The 26600-nt window shown below is 36.0% G+C and overlaps 1 protein-coding gene across 1 annotated transcript in view; it reads left to right on the forward strand.

The window, feature by feature from the left end:
* The window catches only part of Cnksr2 (connector enhancer of kinase suppressor of Ras 2), a 227289-nt gene that overhangs the window by 171546 nt on the left and 29143 nt on the right, over positions 1-26600 (forward strand). The window contains 10 exon segments of the mRNA XM_032889343.1: positions 6355-6403; positions 6691-6863; positions 10087-10160; positions 10851-10922; positions 17645-17712; positions 21233-21244; positions 21247-21301; positions 23942-24135; positions 24138-24284; positions 24287-24418. Of these exon segments, the coding sequence (XP_032745234.1) occupies positions 6355-6403; positions 6691-6863; positions 10087-10160; positions 10851-10922; positions 17645-17712; positions 21233-21244; positions 21247-21301; positions 23942-24135; positions 24138-24284; positions 24287-24418 (976 nt within the window).

Consider the following 26600-nt stretch of genomic DNA (forward strand, 5'->3'; position numbering starts at 1 on the left):
GAAGGAAAACAGAGTGTTAACTGCATGAAGATTAACAATTTTATATTAAGAATGCTGGCAATTATTTTAAAAAGTAAACATCTACATGATGACTTAAAGGACTAGGGTAAGCAATGATAGTGTCTGGGTAAAGGAGCATTGAGGTAGTAGCAAGAGTAAAGACTGTGACATAGACCTGCACTTTAGCTTGATCTGGAATCAGCCACTGTGGCTGGAATAAAGTTAACAAGAACAGCAGAAGATGGTAAACATCTTAAGGGACCAGACTGTGTAAGGCCTTCAAGACTATGAAAGGACATGAATATATACTCTCAATGAGAAACCACTGGAGATTTTTTTATAGGTAGGAATTACAAGATGTTGAATGTTTTAATGGGATCACACTGGCTCTTCTATTAAAAATTTGGAGAGATTAGAAACAGAAGTAGCTAGAATGGTAAGGATGTATTGCAGTAATCAAGGTAAGCACGGATAGCAGAAGTAGTAAGGATATGTGTGTGTGTGTGTGTGTGTGTGTGTGTGTGTGTGTAACGTTTACTCTTTATTATAATTTTTTATTAATCATTCCATTTATTTATCTCAAGTGATATTCCACTTTTCCACTTCCGGGTTACCCCTCCACTATTCCCCAATCCCACATCTGCCCTCTCCCCCTTCCCCTTTGCTTTTATGTGGGTGCTCTCCCACCTACCCATCCACCTACCCCACCACTCCAGCATCCCCCTATGCTGGGGCATCAAACCTCCACAGGACCAAAAGCCTACCCTCCCATTGCTGTAAGGCAAGGCCATCCTCTGCTACATGTGTATCTGGAGCCATGTCACTCGCAGTACACTGTGGTTGGTGGTCTAGTTTCTGGGAGCACTGGATGGTATAGCCAGCTGATGCTGTCCTTCCTACGGGGTTGGAATCCCCCTCTGCTCCTCCAGTCCTTCCACCAGTTCCCCCACTGGGGTCTGTAAGCTCAGTCTGATGGTTGGCTCCAAGCATCCACATCTGTATTGGTCAGTTGCTGGCCAGACCTCCCAAGGAGCAGCCATACCAGGTTCCTCTCATCAAATGCCTCTTGGCCACAGCAACAGTGTTGGGTTTGGTGCCTACAGACAGGATGGATTCCCAGGTGGGCAGTTCCCAAATGACCCTTTCTTCAGTTTCTATGGCTTGGCTGTGGGCTGAAAAAAAAGGAAAAAAGAAAAGAACAAAAAGAGTTAAACTTGACTCAAAGATTTTATACCTGAGCCAGTAGGAAGGAAAATAATGAATGGCCATTTACTTGAACATAGAGGAATAAGTAGCACATTTGATGGGTGGTGAACATTATGACATCAATGTTATTCCAATCCATATTAAATCAACTGAAATAGGCAGCCTATGCATCTCCATTGAGACATCCTGGTTAGTGATATAAATTCAAAAGTTGTTAAAAATCAGAATATGTCACATGTGGCCCATACATATACAACCACCCAATTAGATAAGATAGATGAAGCAAAGAAGTGCAGGCTGACAGGAACTGGATGTAGGACTCTCCTGAGAGACACAGCCAGAATACGGCAAATACATAGGCGAATGCCATCATTAAACCACTGAACTGAGAATGGGACCCCCGTTGAAGGAATCAGAGAAAGGACTGGAAGAGCTTGAAGGGGCTTGAGACCTCATGTGAACAACAATGCCAAGCAACCAGAGCTTCCTGGGACTAAGCCACTACCATGGACTGACCCTGGGCTCCAACCTCATAGTTAGCAATGAATATCCTAGTAAGGGCACCAGTGGAAGGGGAAGCCCTTGGTCCTGCCAAGACTGAACCCCCAGTGAACGAGATTGTTGGGGGGGAGGGCGGTAATGGGGGTAGGATGGGGAGGGGAACACCCATATAGAAGGGGAGGGGGGAGGGGGATGTTGGCCTGGAAACGGGGAAAGGGAATAACATTCGAATGTAAATAAATATTCAAGTTAATAAAGAAAAAAAGGAAAAAAATCAGAATATGTAAAACATTCTTTAACAAATTGAAGGGATTTTATGTTTTCGTGTTCACTGTGAAAAGAGAGTAGAAGCCAGGCTTTTTTAGAAGGGAGGCTTTCTGGATCTCTTTGTCTTTCTTCTAAGTGTGGTCATTTTGAATAAATCTCCCTTTCCTGCTTTTTACTATTAATTTGGCTTGGTGAGGACTGTAACTGAGCCGGGCTTGTTGTAATATTACTGTTTATTACTCCTAACGTCTGGTAATAATGCAACTATAGCAGGAAAAATGTACATTTTGAAATGTCTGCTGTCTGTAACAAGTTGACCCTAGAAGAAAAGAAAAAGATAGAAGTTTCTGGCAGCTACTGGAGTCTGTTTTCTCTGAGAAAAGTTTTTGGGGATGATAATATGATTACTTCATTTCTCCCTTCCCCTTCCTGCCTCAAAGCCCTCCCATATACTCCTCTGCCCTCTTTCAATTTATAGCTTCTTTTTTCCATTAGTTGCTGTTACTTGTATGTGTGAGTCAGTCTCTCTCTCTCTCTCTCTCTCTCTCTCTCTCTCTCTGTTCTTAAATATAACCTGCTCAGTCTCTATAATGTATTTGTATATATGCCTTCAAGACTGACCATTAGGTATTAGATGAGCAGTTGGCGTGCTCTTCCCTAGAGAAGACTTTCTCCTGCTCCCAGCATTTCTCAGTTCCCTATAGTTATTTGTATAGTGTTTAGGATTCATGGGCTTTCCCCATCTATGTTGGAGTGTCTATTGGTTTTTATCTTTATTTGTGAAACAGAGAAAACAAGTATTTGGACTTTGTCTTGGTTTCTTAAAAACCTTGATAAGTTTCTCCCCAAGTGATGCACCCTAAGTTTGATTTTTTTTGTTGTTGTTCTTGAGCAATTTGGGGTTCCTTTGAACCTTTGGCAGCAGTTGCCATTTGATAACTGGCTTGATCTTTTGTGGAGCTCTTTGGGCTATTATTGCTTGATTTGATTGTTTGAAATTTATTGATACTGTGTGTGTTTTTTCCTGCATGCATATATGGACACTGTCTTCATTTCTGGTACCTGTGGAAGTCAGAAGACAGTGTCGGACTCCCTGGAACTGTAGTTATTGATGCTTATGAGCCATTATGTTGGTGATACAAGTCGAACCCAGGCCCTCCACATAGGTATAACAAGCACTCTTGAGATTAGGCATCTCTCCAGCCCCAAAGGCTATTACAACTAAGAAACACTTAACTAGTGACCACTGTGAAAGAAAGAGCTCTTAGAGGCATTAGAGGTGAAGAAAGATCACTCTGATGTTCGTGCAGTCAGAGGCTTTAATGACAGCATGGTTAGGTCTCCTTTGGCTTCAATTTCCTTTCTTTAAGCAGAGACGTATCTATTTTAATCCTTATCATTGGAATCTATGAGCTCTAGGAGGAACTAGCTTGATTTATCGAAGCTATGAAGTCTGACTTTAGAGTTACTAGTGTCTTCAAGGGACAAGGCTATAATATGATAATCCCATTTGTTGGCCAAGCCTTCCTGATATGGAATGTTTTTGAAAAGCAAATTTCAGAATCTATCGAACTATATGGGGTATCTTCCATATGACAGGAAAACTTTGGTACTCTTATTGAATCATTGGTTTCTGTTGAATTATTTAAGATAAACAATGTAACCATGATTTATGTAACCATAAAAATATTCTTTACTACTTTGGTACACAGTAGAAACGGCTGTAGCTGACTAGTCTTTTATAAACCTAGAATTGTCTCTAATACAGCAGTGAGGCAAAAACTCCAATCTGCCCCTGGAACTTCTGAAATTAGCAAAGAAAGAAATTTCTGGACATTTTATTCTTGTAGTTCCTTTTCTACTTCTTTGTGTGCTAGTAAGTGTTAGGATTGGCAGACCTATTTAAAATGTATAGGAATGTGTATGTGATTTGTTCTTAGTAAGAACAAATAGTTCCGCGACTGTTTTCTAGAGCTAACTAAAATGCAAGCATTTACATATACTTTGAATTTGAGACAAAAGGGAACTGGTTTTACTGGGCTTTACCTATGGCAGGTTTATCTTAAATATTTTACTAGTTTACTTTTTGATTATTTGAGTATGTTGCTTTTGAATGTTAATTTTAGAATCTAAGGCTGGGGAAATTTTGACTACAAGATTTGTATTACTAGGGGTTGGGGATTTAGCTCAGTGGTAGAGCACTTGCCTAGCAAGCGCAAGGCCCTGGGTTCGGTCCCCAGCTCCGAAAAAAAAAAAAAAAAAGATTTGTATTATTTTGTTCTCATTTGCCATGAGACTTCTGGAAAGTCTCAGAAAATGTCTAAACATGACTCAGAAGGAAGCTTGAAGGTTATTAAATCAGAGAAAGACAAAGTAAGCAGCTTCAGGAATAGAGGTCTGCACAAAGCTACATGGAGGTCTCCAGGGTAAAAAAAAAAAAAAAGATGTCTAGTATTAGTATGGACATGGTTGGGATTTTAGTTAATATCTGAAGAAGTAATAGAGATAGAAAAAATGTTAGCTTTGGGGTTGGGGATTTAGCTCAGTGGTAGAGCGCCTCGGGTTCGGTCCCCAGCTCTGAAAAAAAAAATGTTAGCTTTAAATTGTATGTCAGACAATTGGGCGTACTTAGCAGCAAAAATCTATAGATAACTGTATTGGGTATGGGAAAAGGAGGGGGCTGAAATTACAAAATCTGTGGAAGAGATTGGTGCGTTGTCTCCACCTAGGACTAGTGATAGAACTCTTTGTCTGATCTCTAGCACCATAATAAACTAAACAAGTAAGTGTAAAAGATGTAACACATTAAATAACCCAATTCTTACAAGCTGTTAATAATGTAGATAGCATCTGAAAAAAAGGCATCTCCAATCTTTGTCATATTTCAAGGTAATGAACTACAAAACTATAATAATTACTTGAGGAAACACAAAAGGAAGAAGCTACATAAGTAATTTCATGGCAAACAATATATGTAAAATAATTATGTGGAAATTAAGTATACTTAAACACTAGCCAGAATTACCCGTACAGCATAATAAATTTTCTTTTATTCTCTCAACAACTAATTGTGAATTTCTATAGCCATGATTTCTATAATATATATGTGTGTATGTATATGTAATAAACATATGTATGTGTCCACATCTATGTGTGTTTATATATATATGAATATAACACAAAGAGATATTTATGGTAGTATGAAACTTGGGGGATTATTATTTCTAGATTACACTGTCAGGAGATTAATCTTACTGTTGTCTTTTTATGTGTTAGATGTTTATAACTCATACACAGAACAAAAAGATTTATATAAACACAGTATTTTAGGGGGAAATATATTGAATAGTATATATGAATTAATTCTACAACTAAATCAGAAAATTTTATATAAACAAAATCCATTTAACCATTACATGTTTGTGTAGAAAAAGAAAAATCTGTTACTCCAAAGAAGGTTTGCTTCAAAGTCTGGTCTGTGACTTGAAACCTCACATGCAATCTCTAATCTCTCTTGGTTAGCTATTCATAATTAATCTTATTATGCTAGTGAACAATTATCCAAAATATGAATATATTATCTGAGTAGGACAAGTGATTTATAATCATCATTTAAAAGTTAGGTGTGTCACTACAGCTCTGGCTTTTTCTCAAGACATATCAAACTTAAATATTTAGAGATACAGTGAATAATGCAAAGGAACAATTATAATGATATCCCATGGAAACTAGGTAGGACAGAAATATAAGTAGAATTGGGTGGTATGGTCAATGATTTAGATGACATAATATTTTTTCATAGATAAAACAGTGGTATTAGACACTGGAGGCTATGGATGGAACGTGTTCAAGGTACCAAAAATAGTTGTAGGGGTTAGCAGTTGACTGGGAAGGTTCATATGTTCAGAAGAAGAGATGTGCCGTGGAGCTGATACCATTGACATGAGGATTAGTCGGTATAAGTAGGTGTGACATTGTGATATTGATCCAAGTACTTATTTATTTAGATGCGTAATGCAGACAGAAACACGAAAGAAATATTTGCCTCATAGTTCATCAGATTGTGTGAGAATCAGACCAGATGTTGTATTAGAAAGCACGATAGACAGTCTCTCAAAGGGGACAGTTGTGTGTGTAGGGGACTAAGAACACTTAGTTTCACAATGAGTCTTATCCTAGAATCTGCCAGAAAATTAGAACAGGGTTAGACCCTCTCCTGTTTCAAAGGAGATGGGAAAGTAATGTGGTTATATTAATTTATGTTGAAATATTAAAGGGGAAAGTTACTTCTCTAACCTGGACTTAGAGTCATCAGTGTAGCTCTAAGAGTTCTCTGTATCACACTCTGCACATATTAACCTTCCCTGTCTTTAATTTCAGACATTTCAGCAGTCCTCTCTGCAGCACAAATCAAAGAAGAAAAACAAAGGTAATAAAAGAAAATGAACCTGTTAACCTGCTCCTTTTGTACAGTGATGTTCCCCAGCACATTTCATTAATCCTCTCATTGTCTTGAAGGCAATGTGGTTTTAGATCATTTACCATGCAGATATTTTTGATAACAGATGGTCTCAAAAGGCCTTGAGATGAGGATTACATAATTGGAAATGATAATTTTATGAATAATAAGTATCTGACTTGCTTTTAGGATGTACAGATTAATTTATTTTATGTGTTTTCCAAAATGTATAAAGTATTACCACTTGCTCTCTTTAGGAGCTATAGCAGGCAAGAGCAAAAGAAGAATTTCTTGCAAGGATCTTGGCCGTGGTGACTGTGAAGGATGGCTTTGGAAAAAGAAAGATGCAAAGAGCTATTTTTCACAGAAATGGAAGAAGTACTGGTTTGTCCTAAAGGATGCATCCTTGTACTGGTATATTAATGAAGAGGTAAGACAGAGCAATTGGTACTCTCACCATCTCTAGCAAAAGTCTCAACATTTGAGCCATTTGGTTTTAAATCATATCACCCTCATGCCAATGCAAAATCTAGCTTCAGAGTTCTCATTTGTCTAATGTAGCAACGTATCTGAGGCACACTTAAAATATAGTTCTCTTTCTAAAAGTACCAAGCAACTGATGTAGTACCTTAACTTAAAGCATATAGATTTTTACAACTGCTTACTCAAAGTTTCATATGGATTTTCAAGTTCTGTTTTGAAGAAGGGGACAACCTAGCAATTGAAGTAATTCAGTATTATTTCTATTTATTTTAGTTTCTCCTCGAGAAAAAAGTAACTAGTAGCCAATTTTTAAAATTATAAGTATCCATTACTTTTGGCCAACTTGAGAGGAGGGTCTTGTGTAATGTATTTTAATTGTTCTAATGACTTGTCTATGGTTTTTATGGTTTTGGTACAACATATTTACATCTAGACTAATCATCCCAATGAAAATCATTTCTCAGCAAATGTGCCAATGTGTAATTGATTGATTCACTGTTTTTTTTTCCCCTTGGCACTGCTTTGACTTGTTTGTTATACCTATTACTTCACTTTATTAGACTTCTTAAACAATAATCTTGGCTTCTAGCTCATATATACATATATATATGTATGTATGTATATATATATATATATATAATTGGTTATTGGTTTGTAGATTTTATACAAATAATATCCTAAGACATTAATTAATTTTCACTCGAAGAGTAATTGCTGAAGGTTACTGTCACTATTAGGCCTTTGATTGTAACACAGTATCTAGAGAATCATGTTCCCTAAGCTATTATGCTGCCATCTTATATGATGAGTACAGAGTAAACTCAGGGATTATACTACTTGAGTGACTGTGCTTATAGCTTCCTCTTCAAAATGAAAGTAATGATGCATCTCTCACTAAGCTTTCTTAGAGATGAATCAGTGACTGTAACACAACTTAGAACAATGTCTTACAAAATGCCTAGTGTTCAGTGTTCATTAATTGAAGACTTATTTAGAAGATCTTAAATTAATAATTTTCTATATACTTATGTGAAAATATTTTGATTTGATTTTTGTGGCAGTCCTATAGTTACACAAAATAAAATCAGTTTCACTAAGTATATCCTGTCTAGTTACTGTAAACAAATACAAAAACATTTTTATTTGATAGGTATACTAAAATTTTATGTGCTAATCATGAAGTATCAAGATGCAGAATCTCTGTTTTTCTTTATTGTGACTCAATTATAGATTGGTCTATGTATACTAAATTCTATTCTGGCTTTCAAACTATAAGAGATGAAAATCTGTTGTCTATTTTATTAAATAGTGCCTATATTTCAGACTTTGGCAAGCTGTTATTACTGTTAGTACAATATAAATGAATAATTTTGTAGTACATATTTCCAGGAAATCCTTCTTGTTATTTTAGAGGACATACAGTATTTCATGTTACATCATTACGAAAAGATAATGCTCCATAAATATTTTAGATTTAAATTAAGGATGACAAAAGTAGCACAAGATAGACTTTAGAATGGAACTTGAGATTGGAAAAATATTTAAAGGCAAAAATGTGGGGCTGCTTCTTTCATACAAATTCAGTTGCTATCAAAGCTCAGAATTCTAAGTTTGTATAGCTCGTTAATAATAGAAATAGCACAAATGCACAAAATACATACATACATACATGCATACATACATACAGAGAGAGAGAGAGAGAGCAATATTTTTCTTCAAAATAATGGGAAGGGGAGTAATCTTTTTTTCCATTGTCTTTTTTGTTTTTATTTTGGTCTGACTAAAAATAAAGTAGAAAGGTATTAAATAAATATATATTGTGGTTTTATTAATTATTATTTTTCAATCTTTTTTTATGGTCTAATCATTACTCACCTCCTGGTCTACTTTCTGACTGTTCCTCATCCCGTATCTCCTCCCTCTACCGTCTCCCAAGCCCAGCTCGCCAAACCTTTCCACTCCCTGGGACCACAAGCCTCTTGAGGGCTCTGTGTGTCTATTCTCCTCAGACACTGAGCCACCAACCAGAAGCATACACCAGCAAGTCCCCCAAAACATATACAGCAGAGGGGGATTAATCTTATTTAAATTTGCTATATATAAGGAGTTATGGGCTAGCTTAGCAGATCAAAAAAAGTTTGGAATGGTAAAAGTCTATGAAACTTTGTCATAAACAAGGCAAGGGACAGGCTAACTGAAAGTTTAGCCAGCAAATCATGTTAAACTTGTTTTAGCATGAGACAAATATAATATTTTGAATAATTATCCTATGTTGTTTTATTAACCAGTATTAAAGAGAGAAGGATTTATGAATTTTATTGAATTTTTCAGGTGAAAACACACATTCAAAAAAGTTGACCTACTTAATTTCTAAACTATTGAATTTACAAAATAATTGTTATATAGCAAAATAATTCAAAATTGATGAGCAAATTATTATAAAAAATGAAAATTTGAATTGGTAAACATCTCCATATTCACATCTAAGTATTAAAAATCATGGAAATGGGGCAGGCGAGGCTTTTCAGCACTTAGGTATAGTTACTCGGTTTCTAGTACCCATATGATAGCTCACAACCATCTTTAACTCCAGTCTCTGGGGATCCAGTGCTCTCTTCTGACCTCTGTTAAGGAACACACATACACAGGATACTCATACATATATTCTGACACTAGTCATACACATGAAACAAATGAATCTTTTAAAAATGATACAGAATTTTATACAAAAACGTTCAGTTATTTTATATATCTGGCCTAAAATATTCCTTTCTTATTTGTTTTTTTTTGTTATTTTTAGTTGTGGTTTTTCTTGTTGTTATTGTTGCTGTTGCTGTTTACATTCTAATGCAGACCTTAATACAACCTGCACAAATGAGTATTCTGCTACTGAACTACTTCCATAGGCCACAAAATTTTTATAAAATATGTTTTAATTTGCAAAATATTTTCTATTTCATTATAACATGATTTTTTAATTTTTAAAAATTATAAGTTCTCTAAATATTCCTTTGCTTTGTGTATACGTAGAATTTATGGAACATAAGTAGAATTACAAAATAAATGAGCAGAACATTTATTACTAGAAAAATCTAATTCATACTTGCACAGAATAATTCGCCTCAGACCTCTTTGGTGTGAGAGAGTAAACAGAAAACTTGTCTCTTTAGGATGAAAAAGCAGAGGGATTCATCAGTCTGCCTGAATTTAAAATCGATAGAGCCAGTGAATGCCGCAAGAAATAGTAAGTTATTTTTACGTGGGGAATGGAGGGGGGTTGTGTGTGGATAATTTATTTTGTAATTTTCTAGATTTTGAGTTGTAGGTTGTTTATGTGATGCTTTCAAACTGGCATTATGAGAAAGTTAGTTTTGAGGATATAACATGGAATTTTACTGATTTCTGTCATTGTGGTAGATGAATTACGTACATGAACTTAGGTTAGTCATTGTAGCAGTTTTACCCATACAACTTAGTTTGAGGCAAGAAGATAAGGCAGCTTACATGCAAGCCTGATAGCCTGAATTTAATCCTACTGTCCGTGGATAGCGAAGATCATCTCCCAACTCCCAATTTCTATTCCTCCGGTGTGTGCACGCACATACATACAAGTGATGATGATGACGTTAATAATAAATAAACACCATAGAATGTCTTTGGGATAACCAAAACAAAAGTCAAGGTCTCAGTATCAAGCTGTGGCTGTCCTGCAACTTACCTTAAACACACAGATTCATGTCCCTGCCTCTGCCCCTCAAGTGGTGGACTTAAACGTGTGTGCCACCGAACCCGGCTAAAAATTAGAAATTTTTTCCTACAACATATTTTGATCCCATTCTTTCCCCTCTCCCAATTTGAATAATATTTTTGAAAAGTATGCTTTCCAATTTGCAGAAACCTAAATGTAACTTATTGGTTGTGGTGTTCTTCACAGTGCATTCAAGGCCTGCCATCCTAAAATCAAAAGCTTTTATTTCGCTGCTGAGCATCTCGATGACATGAACAGGTAAGTGCTATTTACATCTCAATGAATGAATTAGTGAATCAGGCTGAAAATTCACGCTGCCAGCCTTCACTTCAATCTTTAGGGAATCTTATTGTAGATCCTGCATTAGTTGAATAAAGTTGAATAATCCAACTATATAATCCAGGTGATCATCCCCAATTTTTAAAAGTGATATTAGCTTAATATGTGTATTAAATTTCATCTATACACAATACAATTTATATATGAATAATAATAAAGAATAGCATTTTTTAAAATGTTCATTTTGAACAAGAGTTGGCAGTCAACCTTTTGACTGTCAGTTTTACATTGAAAGTATCATAATCCATAAAAATTTAAAATAGTACCAGAGAAAAAGATTTTTTTACGTGTTAAATTTTAGAAATATGTCTTAACATGTATTTCTAGATGCCAAAAAGGGTATGCAAAACCTGGTTTATTCAAGAACTAAGTATATTTGATAGGGTATCCACGTCAATAATTTATGACTAGGAAATGTAATAATTCTTCCTGTTACCTTTCATGTATAATAAGACAAGATTATATAGCCACCTGATCTGATGGCTCTGTAATTGTTTGGTGGCTAAATGAAAACCTACACATATTTTCCTCTTCAAATACTATCTTGGGTCACATTTAGATCTCAGCTATTCAGTTAGTTTTCTTTCTTTCCTTGAATTTCAACCTCCCTGTTTAATAAAATAGAAATTGAATTTTTATTGGTTATTTTATTTATTTACATTTCAAATGTTTTCCCCCTACCCTGTTTTTCCTCCACAAACTGCCTATCGCATTCCTCTCCCCCACCCCCGCTTCTGTGAGCGTGCTCTTCCACCTACCCAACCACCCTCCCAATCCCATCTCAGCAACCTAGCATTCCTCTAGGAAATTGAGCCTCCACAGGACCAAGCCCTCCACCCCTTCCATTGATGCCCAACAAGGTCATCCTTTGCTGCATATGCAGCTGGAGCCATGAGTCTGCCATGTATATTTTTTGGTTGGTGGTTTAGTCTCTGGAAGATCTGGGGGTTCTGGTTGGTTGATGTTGTTCTTCCTATGGGGTTGCAAACCCCTTCAGCTCATTCAGTGCTTTCTCTAATTAATCCACTGAGGAATCGGTTCTCAGTTCAATGGCTGGCTGTGAGCATCCACCTCTGTATTTGTCACGCTCTGGCTGAGCCTCTCAGGAGACAGCTATATCAGGCTACTGTCAGCATGCTCTTCTTGGCATCAGCAATAGTGTCTGAGTGTGGTATCTGCAGATGGGATGGATCCCTAGGTGGGACATTCTCTGGATTGCCTTTCCTTCAGTCTCTGTTTCACTCTTTGTCCCTTGTCTTTCTAACTCTATGAAGAACTGAGTGGGAATTTTGATGGGGATTACATTGAAACGGAAGATTGCTTTCAGCAAGATGGCCATTTTTACTATATTAATCCTGCCAATACATGAGCATGGGAGATTTTTCCAACTTTTGAGACCTTCAATTTATTTCTTCAGGGACTTGAAGTTCTTCTCATACAGATCTTTCACTTGTTTAGATAGAGTTACTCCAAGGTATTTTATATTATTTGTGAATAAGGCTGTCATTTCTCTAATATCTTTCTTAGCCTGTTTATCTTGGAGGAGGCTATTATTTTGTTATTTTATACCAGCCACTTTTGCTGAAGTTGTTTATCAGGTTTAGTCATTCTCTGGTGGAATTTTTGGGGTCACTTAAATATACTATCATATCATCTGCAAGCAGTGATATTTTGACTTCTTCCTTTCCAATTTGTATTCCTTTGAGCTTCTTTTGTTGTCTAATTGTTCTGGTTACGATTTCAATTAATATATTGAACAAGCAGGGAGAAAGTGGGCATCCTTGTCTAGTTCCTGGTTTTCATTAGATTGCTTTAAGTTTTACTCCATTTAGTTGAATGTGAGCTATTGGTTTGCTATATATTGCTTTTACTATGTTTAGGTATGGACCTTGAATTCCTGATCTTTCCAAGACTTTTCACTATGAAGGTGTATTAAATATGCCCCTTTTTCAGCGTTTAGTGAGATGATCATGTTCATTTTTTTTCCTTTGAGTTTGTTTATAATGTGGATTACATTGATAGATTTCCATATATTGAACCATCCCTGCATCCCTGGGATGAAGTCTACTTGATGATGTTGGATGATCATTTTGATGGGTTCATGGATTCAGTTTATGAGAATTTTATTGAGTATTTTTGTGTTGAAATTCATAAGGGAAATTGGTAAATTGGTCTGAAGTTCTCTTTCTTTGTTGGGTCTTTGTGTGGTTTAGGTATAAGCATAATTTTGGCTTTGTAGAAAGAATTGGGTAGTGTTCCTTCTTTTTCTATTTTGTGGAAATTTTGAACAGTATTGGTTTGAGGTCTTCTATGAAGGTCTGATAGAATTCTGCACTAAACCCATCATCTGATTTTTTCTTTTTTTTTTTTTTTTTTGGTTGGGAGACTTTTTTTTGATATAGTACTGTTTTTGTTTTGTTTTGTTTTGTTTTGTTTATTAACTTGAGTATTTCTTATATACATTTCGTGTTATTCCCTTTCCCGGTTCCGGCAAACATCCCCCTAATCCTCCCCTCCCTTCTTTATGGGTGTTCCTCCCCATCCTCCCTCAAGATTGCCACCCCTCCCCCAACAATCTAGTTCACTGGGGTTCAGTTTAGCAGGACCCAGGGCTTCTTCCACTGGTGCTTCTTATCCATTGCTACGTTACCTATGAGGTCGAGTCCGGTCCATGTATAGTCTTTAGGTAGTGGCTTAGTCCCTGAAGCTCTGGTTGTTTGGTATGTGTTGTACATATGGGGTCTCAGCCCTTCAAGCTCTTCCAGTTCTTTTCTCTGATTCCTTCAACGGGGTCCTAGTCTCAGTTCAGTGGTTTGCTGCTGGCTTCACCTCTGTGTTTGCTGTATTCTGGCTGTGTCTCTCAGGAGCGATCTACACTTCTGCACTTCTTTGCTTCATCCATCTTGTCTAATTGGGTGGCTGTATATATATGGGCCACATGTGGGACAGGCTCTGAATGGGTGTCCCTTCTGTGTCTGTTTTAATCTTTGCCTCTCTATTCCCTGACAAGGGTATTCTTGTTCCCCTTTTAAAGAAGGAGTGAAGCATTCACACTTTGATCATCCATCTTGAGTTTCATTTGTTCTAGGCATCTAGGGTAATTCAAGCATTTAAATAATAGCTACTTGTAATGAGTGCACACCATGTGTGTTTTTCTTGTGATTGCTACTTTACCAGGATGATATTTTCCAGTTCCAACCATTTGCCTATGAATTTCATAAAGCCATTGTTTTTGATAGCTGAGTAGTATTCCATTGTGTAAATGTACCACATTTTCTGTATCCATTCCTCTGTTGAAGGACATCTGGGTTCTTTCCAGCTTCTGGCTATTATAAATAAGGCTGCTAAGAACATAGTGGAGCACGTGTCTTTTTTATATGTTGGGGCATCTTGTGGGTATATGCCCAAGAGAGGTATAGCTGGATCCTCAGGCAGTTCAATGTCCAATTTTCTGAGGAACCTCCAGACTGATTTCCAGAATGGTTGTACCAGTCTGCAATGGTTGGGAGACTTTTATATTTTTGGTTGTAAGCCTAGCCTTTAACGGCTGAGCCATCTCTCCAGCCCGGTTGGGAGACTTTTAATGACTCCTTCTATTTCCTTAGGAGTTATGGGATTATTTAGTTGCTTTATCTGATCCTAATTTAACTTTGGAACCTGGTATCTGCCTAGAAAATTGTCCATTTCATCAAGATTTTCCAGTTTTGTTGAGTATAGGCTTTTGTAGTAGGATGTGATGAATTTTGAAATTTTGAAATTTCCTTGTTTCTGTCTCCCTTTTCTTTTCTAAGTTTGTTACTTTGAATACTGTCTCTGTGCCCTCTGGTTAGTCTGGCTAAGATTTTGTCTATATTGTTGATTTTCTCAAAAAAAAAATAGCTCCTGGTTTTCTTGATTCATTGTATAGTTCTCTTTGTTTCTACTTGGTGGTTTCCAGCCCTGAGTTTGGTTATTTTCTGCAATCTAGTCCGCTTGGATGTAGTTGCTTTTTTGTTCTAGAGGTTTGAGATGTGCTGTCAAGCTGCTAGTGTATGCTCTTCCAGTTTCTTTTTTAGGAGGTACCCAGAGCTATGAGTTTTCCTCCCAGCACTGCTTTCATTGTATCCCGTATGTTTGGGTATGTTGTATCTTCATTTTCATTAAATTCTAAAGGGCCTTTAATTTCTTTCTTTCTTTCTACCATGACCAGGTTATCATTGAGTAGAGTATTGTTCAGTTTTCCACGTGTATGTGGGCTTCCTGTTGTTTTTGTTGTTATTAAAGACTAGCCTTAGTCTATGGTGAGCTGATAGGATGCCTGGGATTATTTCAATCTTCTTGTATCTGTTGAGGCCTTCTTTGTGACCAATTGTACAGTCAATTTTGGAGAAGGTACCATGAGGTGCGAAGAAGAAGTTATATTCTTTTGTTTTAGGATAAAATGTTCAATAAGTATTTGGTTCATAATTTCTGTTAGTTTCACTGTGTCTGTGTTAATTTCTATTTCTACATGATCTGTCCATTGATGAGCATGGTATGTTGAAGTATTCCACTATTATTGTGTGCGGTGCAATGTATGCTTTGAGCTTTAGTAAAGTTTCTTTTATGAATATAGGTGCCCTTGCATTTGGAGCCTAGATGTTCAGAATGGAGAGTTCATCTTGGTGGATTTTTACTTTGATGAATATAAAGTGTCCTTCCTTATCTTTTTTTGATACCTTTTTGTTGAAAGTTGATTTTATTTGATATTGAAATGGCTACTCCAGCCTGTTTCTTGGGACCATTTGCTTTGAAATTGTTTTCCAGCCTTTTACTCTGTGGTAGTCTCTGTCTTTGTCTCTGAGGTGTGTTTCCTGTATGCAGCAAAATGCTGGGTCCTGTTTATGCATCCAGTCAGTTAGTCTATGTCTTTTTCTTTTTTCTTTTTTTTGGACAATTGAGTCCATTGTTAAGAGATATTAAGGAATAGTTATTGTTGTTTCCTGTTATTTTTGTTGTTAAAGGTGGAATTGTGTTTGTGTGGCTATCTTTCGGGGGTTTGTTGAAAGATGATTACTTTCTTGCTTTTACTAAGGTGTAGTTTCTCTCCTTGTATTGGAATTTTTCATCTCTTATCTTCTGTTGGGTTGGATTTGTGGAAAGATACTGGGTAAACTTGGTTTTGTCATGGCATATCTCGGTTTCTCCGTCTATGTTCATTGAGAGTTTTGCAGGACACAGTAACCTGGGCTGGCATTTGTGTTCTCTTAGGGTCTGTAGGACATCTGCCAGGATCTTCTTGATGTTAGAGTCTCTGGTGAGAAGTCTCATTTAGCTGTGATAGGTGTGTCTTCATATGGTACTTGATCTTTTTCCCTTACTGCTTTTAATATTCTTTCTTCGTTTTGTGCATTTTACATTTTGATTATTATATGACAAGAGGAGTTTCTTTTCTGGTCCAGTCTATTTAGAGTTCTGTAGGCTTCCTGTATGTTCATGAGCATCTCTTTCTTTAGTTCAGGGAAGTTTTCTTCCATAATTTTATCAGAAGTAAATGCATAGTAGTGGATTAAATGTCAGTGTTTTTTTTTAAGTGTTACCTAACAACATCAGTTTAGTCTTTCCCCAAAGTAATTGTATTTACCCTATAATACAAATTCAACCCCTTTCTCACTACAAGTGAACTGTATACTAAATTTTATTTTACTCTTTTGCAAATAGTCATTTTCAAAGGTTTTATCTTGAAGTTTTATCATGAAGTTTGATTTATAATTTATAATCTACTGGATATGTATAAAATATATATTATTGAATTCCACTGATTATTTTATTCTCTACTCTTAGGACTCCAGTCCTCTCTTCACTTTCTGTATGTTTTTTAGGATGATATATACATGATATATTTCCTGAACTTATTTCTATTTACGTTTCTTTGCTTTAAAATTGCAGTTTAAATTTCAATAGATGCCCATCAGAGATACAACTTTCCTCTCTTCAAAATGTGCTAGGTATATGATATATACATAACAGTACTTGGAAAATCATTAAATATGTGAATCAGTTAAACAAATTTATTTATTTTCTAGTTAAAAAGGATCTAGTATCTTAAGAGAAAATGTCTCAAACACAGGTTTCTTTAAAATACATCTAGATCAGACTATTCTATATTATAATGACATTAACTCTAACAGTAATTCCAAAGTTATTTACAGTAGTTTGAAATGTGAGTTCTCCCCAATTTCTTCTGTAATCAAAACCTATTATTTTGTGGTAAGACTATTATTTTCATAGGTAAGCTCTAAAACTTTTCTCCTATTTGTATAAATTAGACTATTATCAATGTCTCCAAAGGAGTATTTCATCTGAAAATGAAAACAGAAGTGCAGGCATAGTTGAAGTATTTATCCATTTGAAGGAAAAGAATTGATATGGCTTTGTCCATTTCAAAACCTTTTGTATTGCACATACTAACAGCTTTAAATAACTGTTCCATTGGAATTACATCTTCAGTATGGGAACAATTTGTACTACAGTAGACTGTTACCTATTGAAAACTTAAAATTTTTCAAGCTTAATAAAGATTATATTTCATATGTAGGGTTATTCTACTTTTTAGATATTTTAAAATAAGTATTTCTAAAGAGTATAATGAATTGTTGTTGTTTTTTTCTTTGTTTTTCCAGGTGGCTTAATAGAATTAACATGCTGACTGCAGGATATGCCGAAAGAGAGAGGATTAAACAAGAACAAGGTAAAGAAATAAATTTTATTTTATGATCCTGTTCCACTTTTTTGAATAAAAACTGCTGGGCAAATGAAGGAAAGTCTTTGGAAGAAAATTATCAGTGAATTTTGATATAATATTGATAATGGATAGAAATTTATAATATTTTATTAAATAATTTTGCAAAAAGCCTGAATGACAATTCTTTGTGTAGAAAACATAAGCACTTGTCCTGTAATTATACTGGTTCTGCTCTAACAAGATAGTTTTTAGTGCAGGAAGAACATGAAACATAGTAAATACAAAAACAGGTTCCAGGAAATGAGTATAAACAGAATCCTTCTGGGGAGGGAATGTTAAAAGACTTTGTTGCCTACTCTCTGAACTGTACAATGGAAATGATGTGGACTGATGGCAGTAACTATAACCCACAGAATAGGAGCAGGTTGCACAATTCTATAAATAACAGACGCAGTCTTCATCAAATCACCATGCACAGGCAAACCTCACCTAAGACTATAAAGTGGTAAATGTGTCTTAGTGGCTTAATTTCTTCATCTTTGTGCCTGGTGGAATTTCTGCACCTTAATTTTTGTGGTAAGAGTAATAAAAATAGGGGGGTTGGGGATTTAGCTCAGAGGTAGAGCACTTGCCTAAGAGTAATAAAAATATGTCAGCCTTTCCTTTCAAATTTCTTTGAAAACACATAAAATAGCCCTTTAAAGCTGTTTTTACCTGACTGCTTAAAGATGTAAGAGCTAGAAATATGGGTTATATATATAAAATATCACAGAAACATAATAGACTTCCTACTTAATATGTGGTTAAATCCTTTGGTCTTGTACTAGAAACTGAGAAATTTACATGTCAACTCCACTCGTCTATAGCTATTGGACATCTCCTGAGTATAATTCTTAGTACTGAAGTTAAGTTTCATACACAATACAGTTCTTTGAAGTTATAAATAGACTAGCAGTTCCTAAAGGCTGTGAATAATTAAGTAGGTAGTAAACAAAGTAGTGAAGAAGTACTGAGTTATAGTTAGATAAGAATTAAGAGTAAAGGTTCTATACAGCAAGATGTATAGAGATAATGATAATATGGTATATATAATATATGCTTATGTAATTTTGAGAGGTAAAAATCTATTTGCTCTTACAAAAAATATCAGATTAGTTTCATCCACTAAGCTACGGTATGTATATTTCAAATGTTCCCAAAGAGCCTAAGGGAGTTTTCAGTGTTGCCTTTTTTCTATCATTGTTTTTTTTTTCCCTTTCTCATAGCTTAGCACAAGAAGTTAACTTGTAGAGTAGTATTTCCACCTTTTCTTAAGCAAACCATCAAATGTTTATATTGCTATTACATTTTAATAAGCCAAGAATTACATCAAATTGAGATTACCATTTTTCCTAGTTTATCTGGGAAGAAAAACACTTCAGATCTCTTACTTATGGTAACAGCCATGGAGCTCTGGTTAAAATGTTAATCATCTCTTTTCCAGTGTGCTCATGAGGGCCACTTGAAGTATTTTTGCACCAAGACCCCAAGGTATCAACGCAGACATTGAGGATAAACTCAAACAGCATTATTGGAAACAATGGGATGATCTTAGCAAAAATTAACATCAGGCATTTACTGCCTTTGTGATCTATGTCTGATTGTTCTAACATAAAATCTAAAATATACTCAAAAGATAAATGCCCCTAATACTTCTTGAATGTATTCACAGTACAAAGTGCTTTGATATATTTTAGTTTATTTAGTTCTCACATGTATACAACTCTGAAAGTCAGATACTATTATTAGCTACTCCGCTACAGATTATAAAATTGACCCAACAAAGTTAAATAATGCCTATAAGAGCATAGATGCATGGTGAAGTTGTATAGTAAAGAATTGCTTCTGAATATCAGTCATGCCTTGTCCACAATCATTTAATAGCTCTGTTTCTGAGCATCTTTGGCAATCTTTGTGGGAGGCCTTAGTTATAGCGGTGGTCATTGTTCAGTATCTCCATTATTTTCCACTGGGCTTTTTAGATAGGGTTTAGCTATCTCAAACTTTAAATCTTGTATCAGCCTCCTGAGTATTGGAGTTACAGTTGTGTGCTCCCATGACCAGTTTCCCATTGATTTTTTTTTTAATTAAGGGGGAAATGGGCATCTAAGATGAATTAGACGTTTTGTATTTTTTTTTCTCAGTGGGGATTGTCAGGGTCCTTGTGTTTTAAGGATGGGCAGTTTTATTTTATGTCCAGTACCCTTTGATAGACACTTTCTATTCACAGCAACCAGAGTTAAAAATCAGGAGTAGGTAAAGGAGATTAAATAACCTCACTATACTAACAGTAAACTTTCTTGATGTGTCAAGTAAGAGTCCCAGACATTTAGTCCTCAGAGCTTTGGATCAACACAATGTCTTAGTTCAAATCCAGCTCTATTATTTCCTTCCTGGAATGTAACAATTTCTGGAAAAAAAAAAAGCTAGTTGTACTCACGTTTAGATAACACTATAGGAAAAACATTACAACTGAGAATTTCTGGAAAGAGAAGGCTTCTTACAAAAATATGTACTGTGGCTTTTTCATTTGAATCTGAATACTACACGAGCGTTGTGCTGGTTGTTTTAGAATCCAAATTTTCAGACAAATTTCTTCTGCTTTTAATACCTGGTCTCTCACTTGAAATTGCTGTTGTAATCATGCTGGTTCTTTGCTTGGACTTCACATGAAGAATCAACACAGCAATTATGGCTGATATAGTAAAACTGATTCTGAGTGTTGATCTTTTGTTGGATTTGACTATTATATTAATACAGCTCTCAGAGGTCTTTTTCTTCCCCCTTACCTCAGGTCTGCCAAGTAACTTTGTCTAGTGGCTTATATTTCCTACCTTTTAGTATTTGTGGCTCACTTTAACTGGTGTGCATTTATTTGTGTGTGTGTGTGTGTGTGTGTGTGTGTGTGTGTGTGTGTGTGTGTGTTTGGCAGGATTTAATGTTCCCATGCCTTTCCAAAGAGAGGTGGGAGACATGGCATTAAAAGATTCTAAGTGTCAGCTTGATTCTTAGAAAGGCAAATTGTTAGATAACCAGTGAATTGAAGCCAGAAAAGGAGAACTTAGAACATTAATTTTGGAGGTGTTTATATCAGTAGAGATGCACAGCAGCATATGGTATATTGTTTTGCTCTCTGATTAGTTATCACTGTAATATGACATACTTTTACTTAAAACATCCTGTGGTGTTCATTAATTAAAGATTCTTATGTTCTTGATTAAAATCAAATGTATCTCTAAACATGATTTGGCTTGATAGAGTACTCACATTAAGGCTCATTTGTCATTAAATTTCAATGAGGTTATGAATAGGTTATTTTGTCCTTATTCTCCAAGGTGAAGCTGATAACTCTTGGGTAGTGCCATGATGACAGACACGCTATAGTAAAGAAATTGAAATCTTTTGTTAAGATTTTATTTTTTCCTGAGAAATACAGCTTTAAGTAATTTATAAAAACAAGTTGATCTGCCCATGTGTGTGTCCTCAGATTACTGGAGTGAGAGGAAAAGAAGAAGCAGATACCATCAACACCAAAACAAGACAGTCTTCCACCCCTGTATGACACATACCCACGCCTCCCTCTGTGTTAAATTTCAGTGCACTAAGGACATAGCAGGATGCTTTGAACTGAAAAACTATGTTAAATTGTGTGTCAAACAAGATTTCTTGGGGAAAAGAAAATTTGTCATCTGAAATCAGTAGGCAAATGTGTTTATGTTTACAAGGCATATTTAATCAAGTAAACAGTCACCATAGGTTTTTGGCAGAATGAGTGTGCCAGATTAAAAGAAATGAAAAACAACATAAAAGTTTCCTTAGAAAAGGATTTATGAGCTGATCGTATTAATTCCATACTAATAAAGTTAACTTTATGCCCTTTAGAAACAACTGATAAAAAATAGAACTGTGGAACTGTAGTGTAGCTCAGTAACAGATACCACGTGCCTACTTTGCTTTCTTTTGCTGTAAGAAAATATCAAAACTGAAAACAATTTGGGGAAGAAAGGGTTTATTTGTTTCACAAGTCTTGATCATAATCCATCATTGAGGGAAACCAAGGCAGGAACTCAGGCAAGGCAGCAACCTAGAGGCAGGGACTGAAAGAGAGGCCCTGGTGAGACACTGCTTGCTGACTTGCTCAGCATCACCCCAGGGGTGGCACCAGCCACAATGTCCTGGACCCTCCCACATCAATCATTAATCAAGAAAATCCCACACAAACGTGCCTACAGGATGATTAGGTGGGGTTATTTTCTCAATTGGCATTCTTTCTTCCCAGATGACTCTAGCTTGTGTCAAATTAGCAAAAAATAAATAAATACATACATACATACATACATACATACATACATACATACATAGTTGCTGAAGTACTTTATATAGCCATGCTGTCTGATTTAATATATATGTTTATGGTGCTCCAGGATTCATACCGAATGCTTAAATCTATAAATCACACTATGTATAAAGTAGAGCTCAATCTTTTACTGAGGTAAATAATTTATCTAACTTTTCAAAAGACTGTGCCAGTTTATGCCTGGTTCCCATGAGAATTACTGAGAATATATCAGTGTGTCCATTGAATTTGATGGTAATGTTACCAAAGTAATCAGTTCTCTGTATCTTAGAACTTAGTCTGCTACAAAAGGAAAAGAAAGCCAGGTTATGTGACAAAGATCAACTTAATTCAATCTCTTTGTATTATTCCAAAAAATTAATATTTTTGCTTTCTTTAAAAATACAAGGATCTGAATAATTCCTTTGGAATATTTTTAAAAGATGAAAGGAGAACCAGAGCTTTAACTTTTTAATTATTTTTAATTACCTTACCAAGAAGTAGGTTTTCCCGTGTCTTTTAAAATATGTCCTTAGTTTTACTTAACTCTCCTCTTGCCCCTACTCTCCCCATCCCTCCTGCCTTCAGTCCCACTTAAGTCTTTCAATTCCCAGCATTGCCTCTGCACACCCCCAGTTCTACTGTCCTTCTGCTTAATGCCTTTTTCCCTTTGCATAACAGTAGCATCTTGGAAAGAACCTATTGGTATTATTAAGACCTGTAGTTCAACACACCATTTTAATATGTTAAAAGGTAACAGTCTGCCCAGGGATGGTGCTAAGTGAAGTTTCTCTTCCTTTCCAAATGGGGTGACATGTTCATCTCAGCCAGCTTTCTTCTAGCTGACACTTCAACCCCATTTGTGATTAATAAATGTAGCTCCTTGCAGAAAGGCACCTGGGGTAGCCTGCTAGCCTCTAGAGTTGGAGTAAGGCTTGTACCTGGTAGAGTGCTGTACTGTAAAATTTTTACAGCATTTTATTGATGCTATTCTTTGTCTTTTATGCTATATTTTCCCAAATTTAAATTCATGTATAAAATATATTCCTTTTTGTGTACTCTATATAGTGTCTACATGCTAATCCTCAACAAACCATAATTTCATCCTACCCATATTTGTATTATTATCTTTGATCTTTTTTTTACAGTTCAGTCATTATCCCCCTCCTGTTCTGTCCTCCGACAGTTCCTCATCCCATTCCTCCTCCTCCATCTCCAAGAGGATGTCCCCACACTCCTATTTTCAACTGTCCAGAAATTACTATAGAATTGACAGGACCACAAGACAGCTTCTCTGTGGGACCCATAGAGACAAACACTGACCTATGAAGAAGCAGAAAAGTTACTCTGCTTATAGACCACTTGTTCTCACACACAAAAGCCTCTCTCTTTCTCTCATCTCCTAAGCTGCCTAAAATCCAGAAACAGGAATTTATGGGGTCTGTTTCTTTAGAATTTCAAAAAATGTAAACGGTTTTAAGTTGTTTCATTGCTGAATGTTTCTTACATAAACATTTACAGTTTCTCATACTTTCACTATTATCAGGTTTGTACTAGTGTATTAGATGTTTCATGGAAAACTCTTTTATCTATATCACAAGGCATTCAAGTTCCTAACTCTCCTAACTCTTTAAAGTGTAAACTGGGGCCTAAAATTTAAGATGTCAGAAACAGCTGTTGTTTCTGGCTGTGTATGATTTCTCAAGAGAAAATATTTCTTTGTGATTAAAAAAAAAAAATTCTTGACAATCTACGTGGTTTTGTTGATTTCTATGGAAGCTGATGAGGGGCTTCTTTCCCACAGATGAGTTGTACCCAGTCCTCCATGTAGGAAGCAAACACAGCCGACTTTCCCCACAGGAGACCTCTCAGTCCTCAGTCTTCACGAGGAATTAGACAGGAAGTTACTGGGAGCAGTGCTGTCCCCCATTATCATGCAAGACAGCCAGTCAGCTGCTCCTGGCAGGGATTTAATCGAGACACCACACAAGTTCTAGGCTTACACTCATCTTCAGACTCTGCCTCCCAAGATTCTGCCTCTGACTCGGCAGCCATCTCCCTGAGCACAGGCGACAGTCCACTCTTCCAACTCAGAAGTGCCACCTCCAGGATCATTATGGCCTATACCCTTTAGCTGAGAGCAAGAGGATTGCAAGTGTTGACGGCAATGGGGGTGCCTCGAGTTTTACTCTGCTCCAAGATAGCGGTTCAACCATTGCTGTCTGAACGCCACCAGTTAGTGCCTACGATCCCAAGATGACATACAGCCACCAGAGGTGGAGGAAGAAGAGGAGGAGGAGGAAGAGGAGGCAGCAGGAGAAAACATAGGCGAGAAAAGTAAGTATGCTTGCTGAAATTCTTAGCCTGTGTACACAGTAATAGCCTTTCAACTTCTTATTTGAAGGTTGTTCCACTTTAAAAAATAAATAATGATCTTGCTGGAGAGGAAGTTAGGTCTCCCTAATTTATGAACCAGGACAAATGCCACTAGAACAAATACTTTTTCTCCCAACTCCCCATTTGCTTTTTGAGGTTAATAGTTTTCATTTCTTTCCTTTCTTTCCTTCCCTAATTTCTTCTTGCTTTCATGCATTGATCTTGCCAGTCCATACTGACTGCCCCCTGAGTTTGGGTCAAGAAACTATAAATGTTTTGAGTGTCAACAAACACTGGTTGAATAACTGAATACAAACATGCATGCCAACATCTGCACACATATGTTTATATCTTTTCTCGCATAGTGAGGGGAAAGGTTCAAAAAGCACTTCCCCCCCCAAAAAAGTTTCATACAGCATATGTCATTCCAAATTGCACAGCTTTTTCTAGAATCCAATTTGCTGAATGCATCCAATTATTATCTTGGTATTTACATTGATTAGATAACTCTATTTATTATTAACTCAAAAGAAAAAGAAGATAATTCAGTAACTTTTCTAGTAATTCTGGGGTCTTTTACACAGACATAGTGGTACACACAAACACACACACTTGGAATTTAGAGACAGGAGGATCAGGAATTTGAGGTCATCATCAGGCACATAGGAAGCTCAGAGTTAATGCAGGCTATGTGAGACCCTGTCTCAAAGAAAACTGAATATATTTATTAGCTTTCAAGTTTGTTATGCAACATGAAGCTTCTGTTTATAACTACCATGAAACACTGGTCCAGAACCCTGACTTATTTAAGGTGAAGGCCTTAATTCAGTTATTTAAATGATCAAGCATCTGGCTATAAATCCTAACTGTGAAATGAAAAAATTGTAGGTAAATAGCATTATATATAATAAGTAAGCAAACTAGTACCGATGACTGGAACCAGTGATGACTAAACATGTTACTTATTTGGTTTCTTTAAAAGATTGGTCTCCTCTTTTTGAAGATACAAATAAAATGTAACATTCACCCTGTCAGTCAAGTATATGGGACTTTGATCATAGCATACATTAGCATAAGTTATCATTACTACTAGTGGAAACTAAACAATTCATAGCTTATGAATTACTAACAGGTCAGGACTCTGTCAGTGTGACACTTGGTTCCTTCAGCAAGAGAGCCTCTTATGCTCATGTGACTTGATGGAAATTCTATATCTTCCACCAACAAAATAAAGAATCATTTGTAATCGAATGCTGCAGCACTTAGACATTTTAATATAAAGTATGCTATTTAGTGTCATAAGAACATTACGAAAATATGGCTGTCAATGCTGAAAAGATAATTAGCACCCGTCACCTGCAAACCCTCCCAACATCTATCTTTCAGAGACTAGAGAAGATTCTTATGAAAAAGAGTATTTAGGACTCATCGTAGGCTTTTACGGGCGTTCTGGCAAGCCTAATACATGCTTGATATTCTAATGGTTAGCAGAATTAACAAACTTTTCTGAATTTTAAGTATTGATTTAAAAATTTGATTGTCATCCAGGTGCTTTACAACAGCTATACCTAAATATATAGGGGAAGGAAAATACTCCAGCTCAGCCAATTAAAGGGTATTAAATTCTGAAATAGAAAACTCTGTTCATAAAACTTTCTACCAGTTTTATAGGCAAGACACCAGTTCTTTCTTTTTTAAATGATATATTGAGTCTGTCCCAGTCATCATGTTGGCAATGAGTAGGTAGGAAGGAACAATCATAGCTAGAACATGGTACCAGACCTGTACCTTCTTCATGTTTCCACAGAGCATCTCTGTGGAAATCAGATGGATTTGATTTTTTTCTTCAAGGGTCCCCTTTTCATTGTTTTGTGTATAGGATTTATCTTCGGATATACCCCTATGTTGATGGCTTTTTAAGTTACAGATACATTAAATGCATAATTATTTGATATTATCCATTAGTTTCAGTGAGTTCTTTACACAATAAACATGGCAAGGCAGAACAATACTAATGAGTTTGTCAGTAAATTTACTGTTACACATTTTATCATCATACTTATAGTTCAGCTTTGCCTCACTAAAAATGACCGTGTCGTAGTTTTGAGACCCCATATTTCTTTCAGAGTAATCCATAAATCTC

The sequence above is a fragment of the Rattus rattus genome, chromosome X (genome assembly GCF_011064425.1).
Source record: "Rattus rattus isolate New Zealand chromosome X, Rrattus_CSIRO_v1, whole genome shotgun sequence".
Classification (NCBI taxonomy): Eukaryota; Metazoa; Chordata; class Mammalia; order Rodentia; family Muridae; genus Rattus; species Rattus rattus.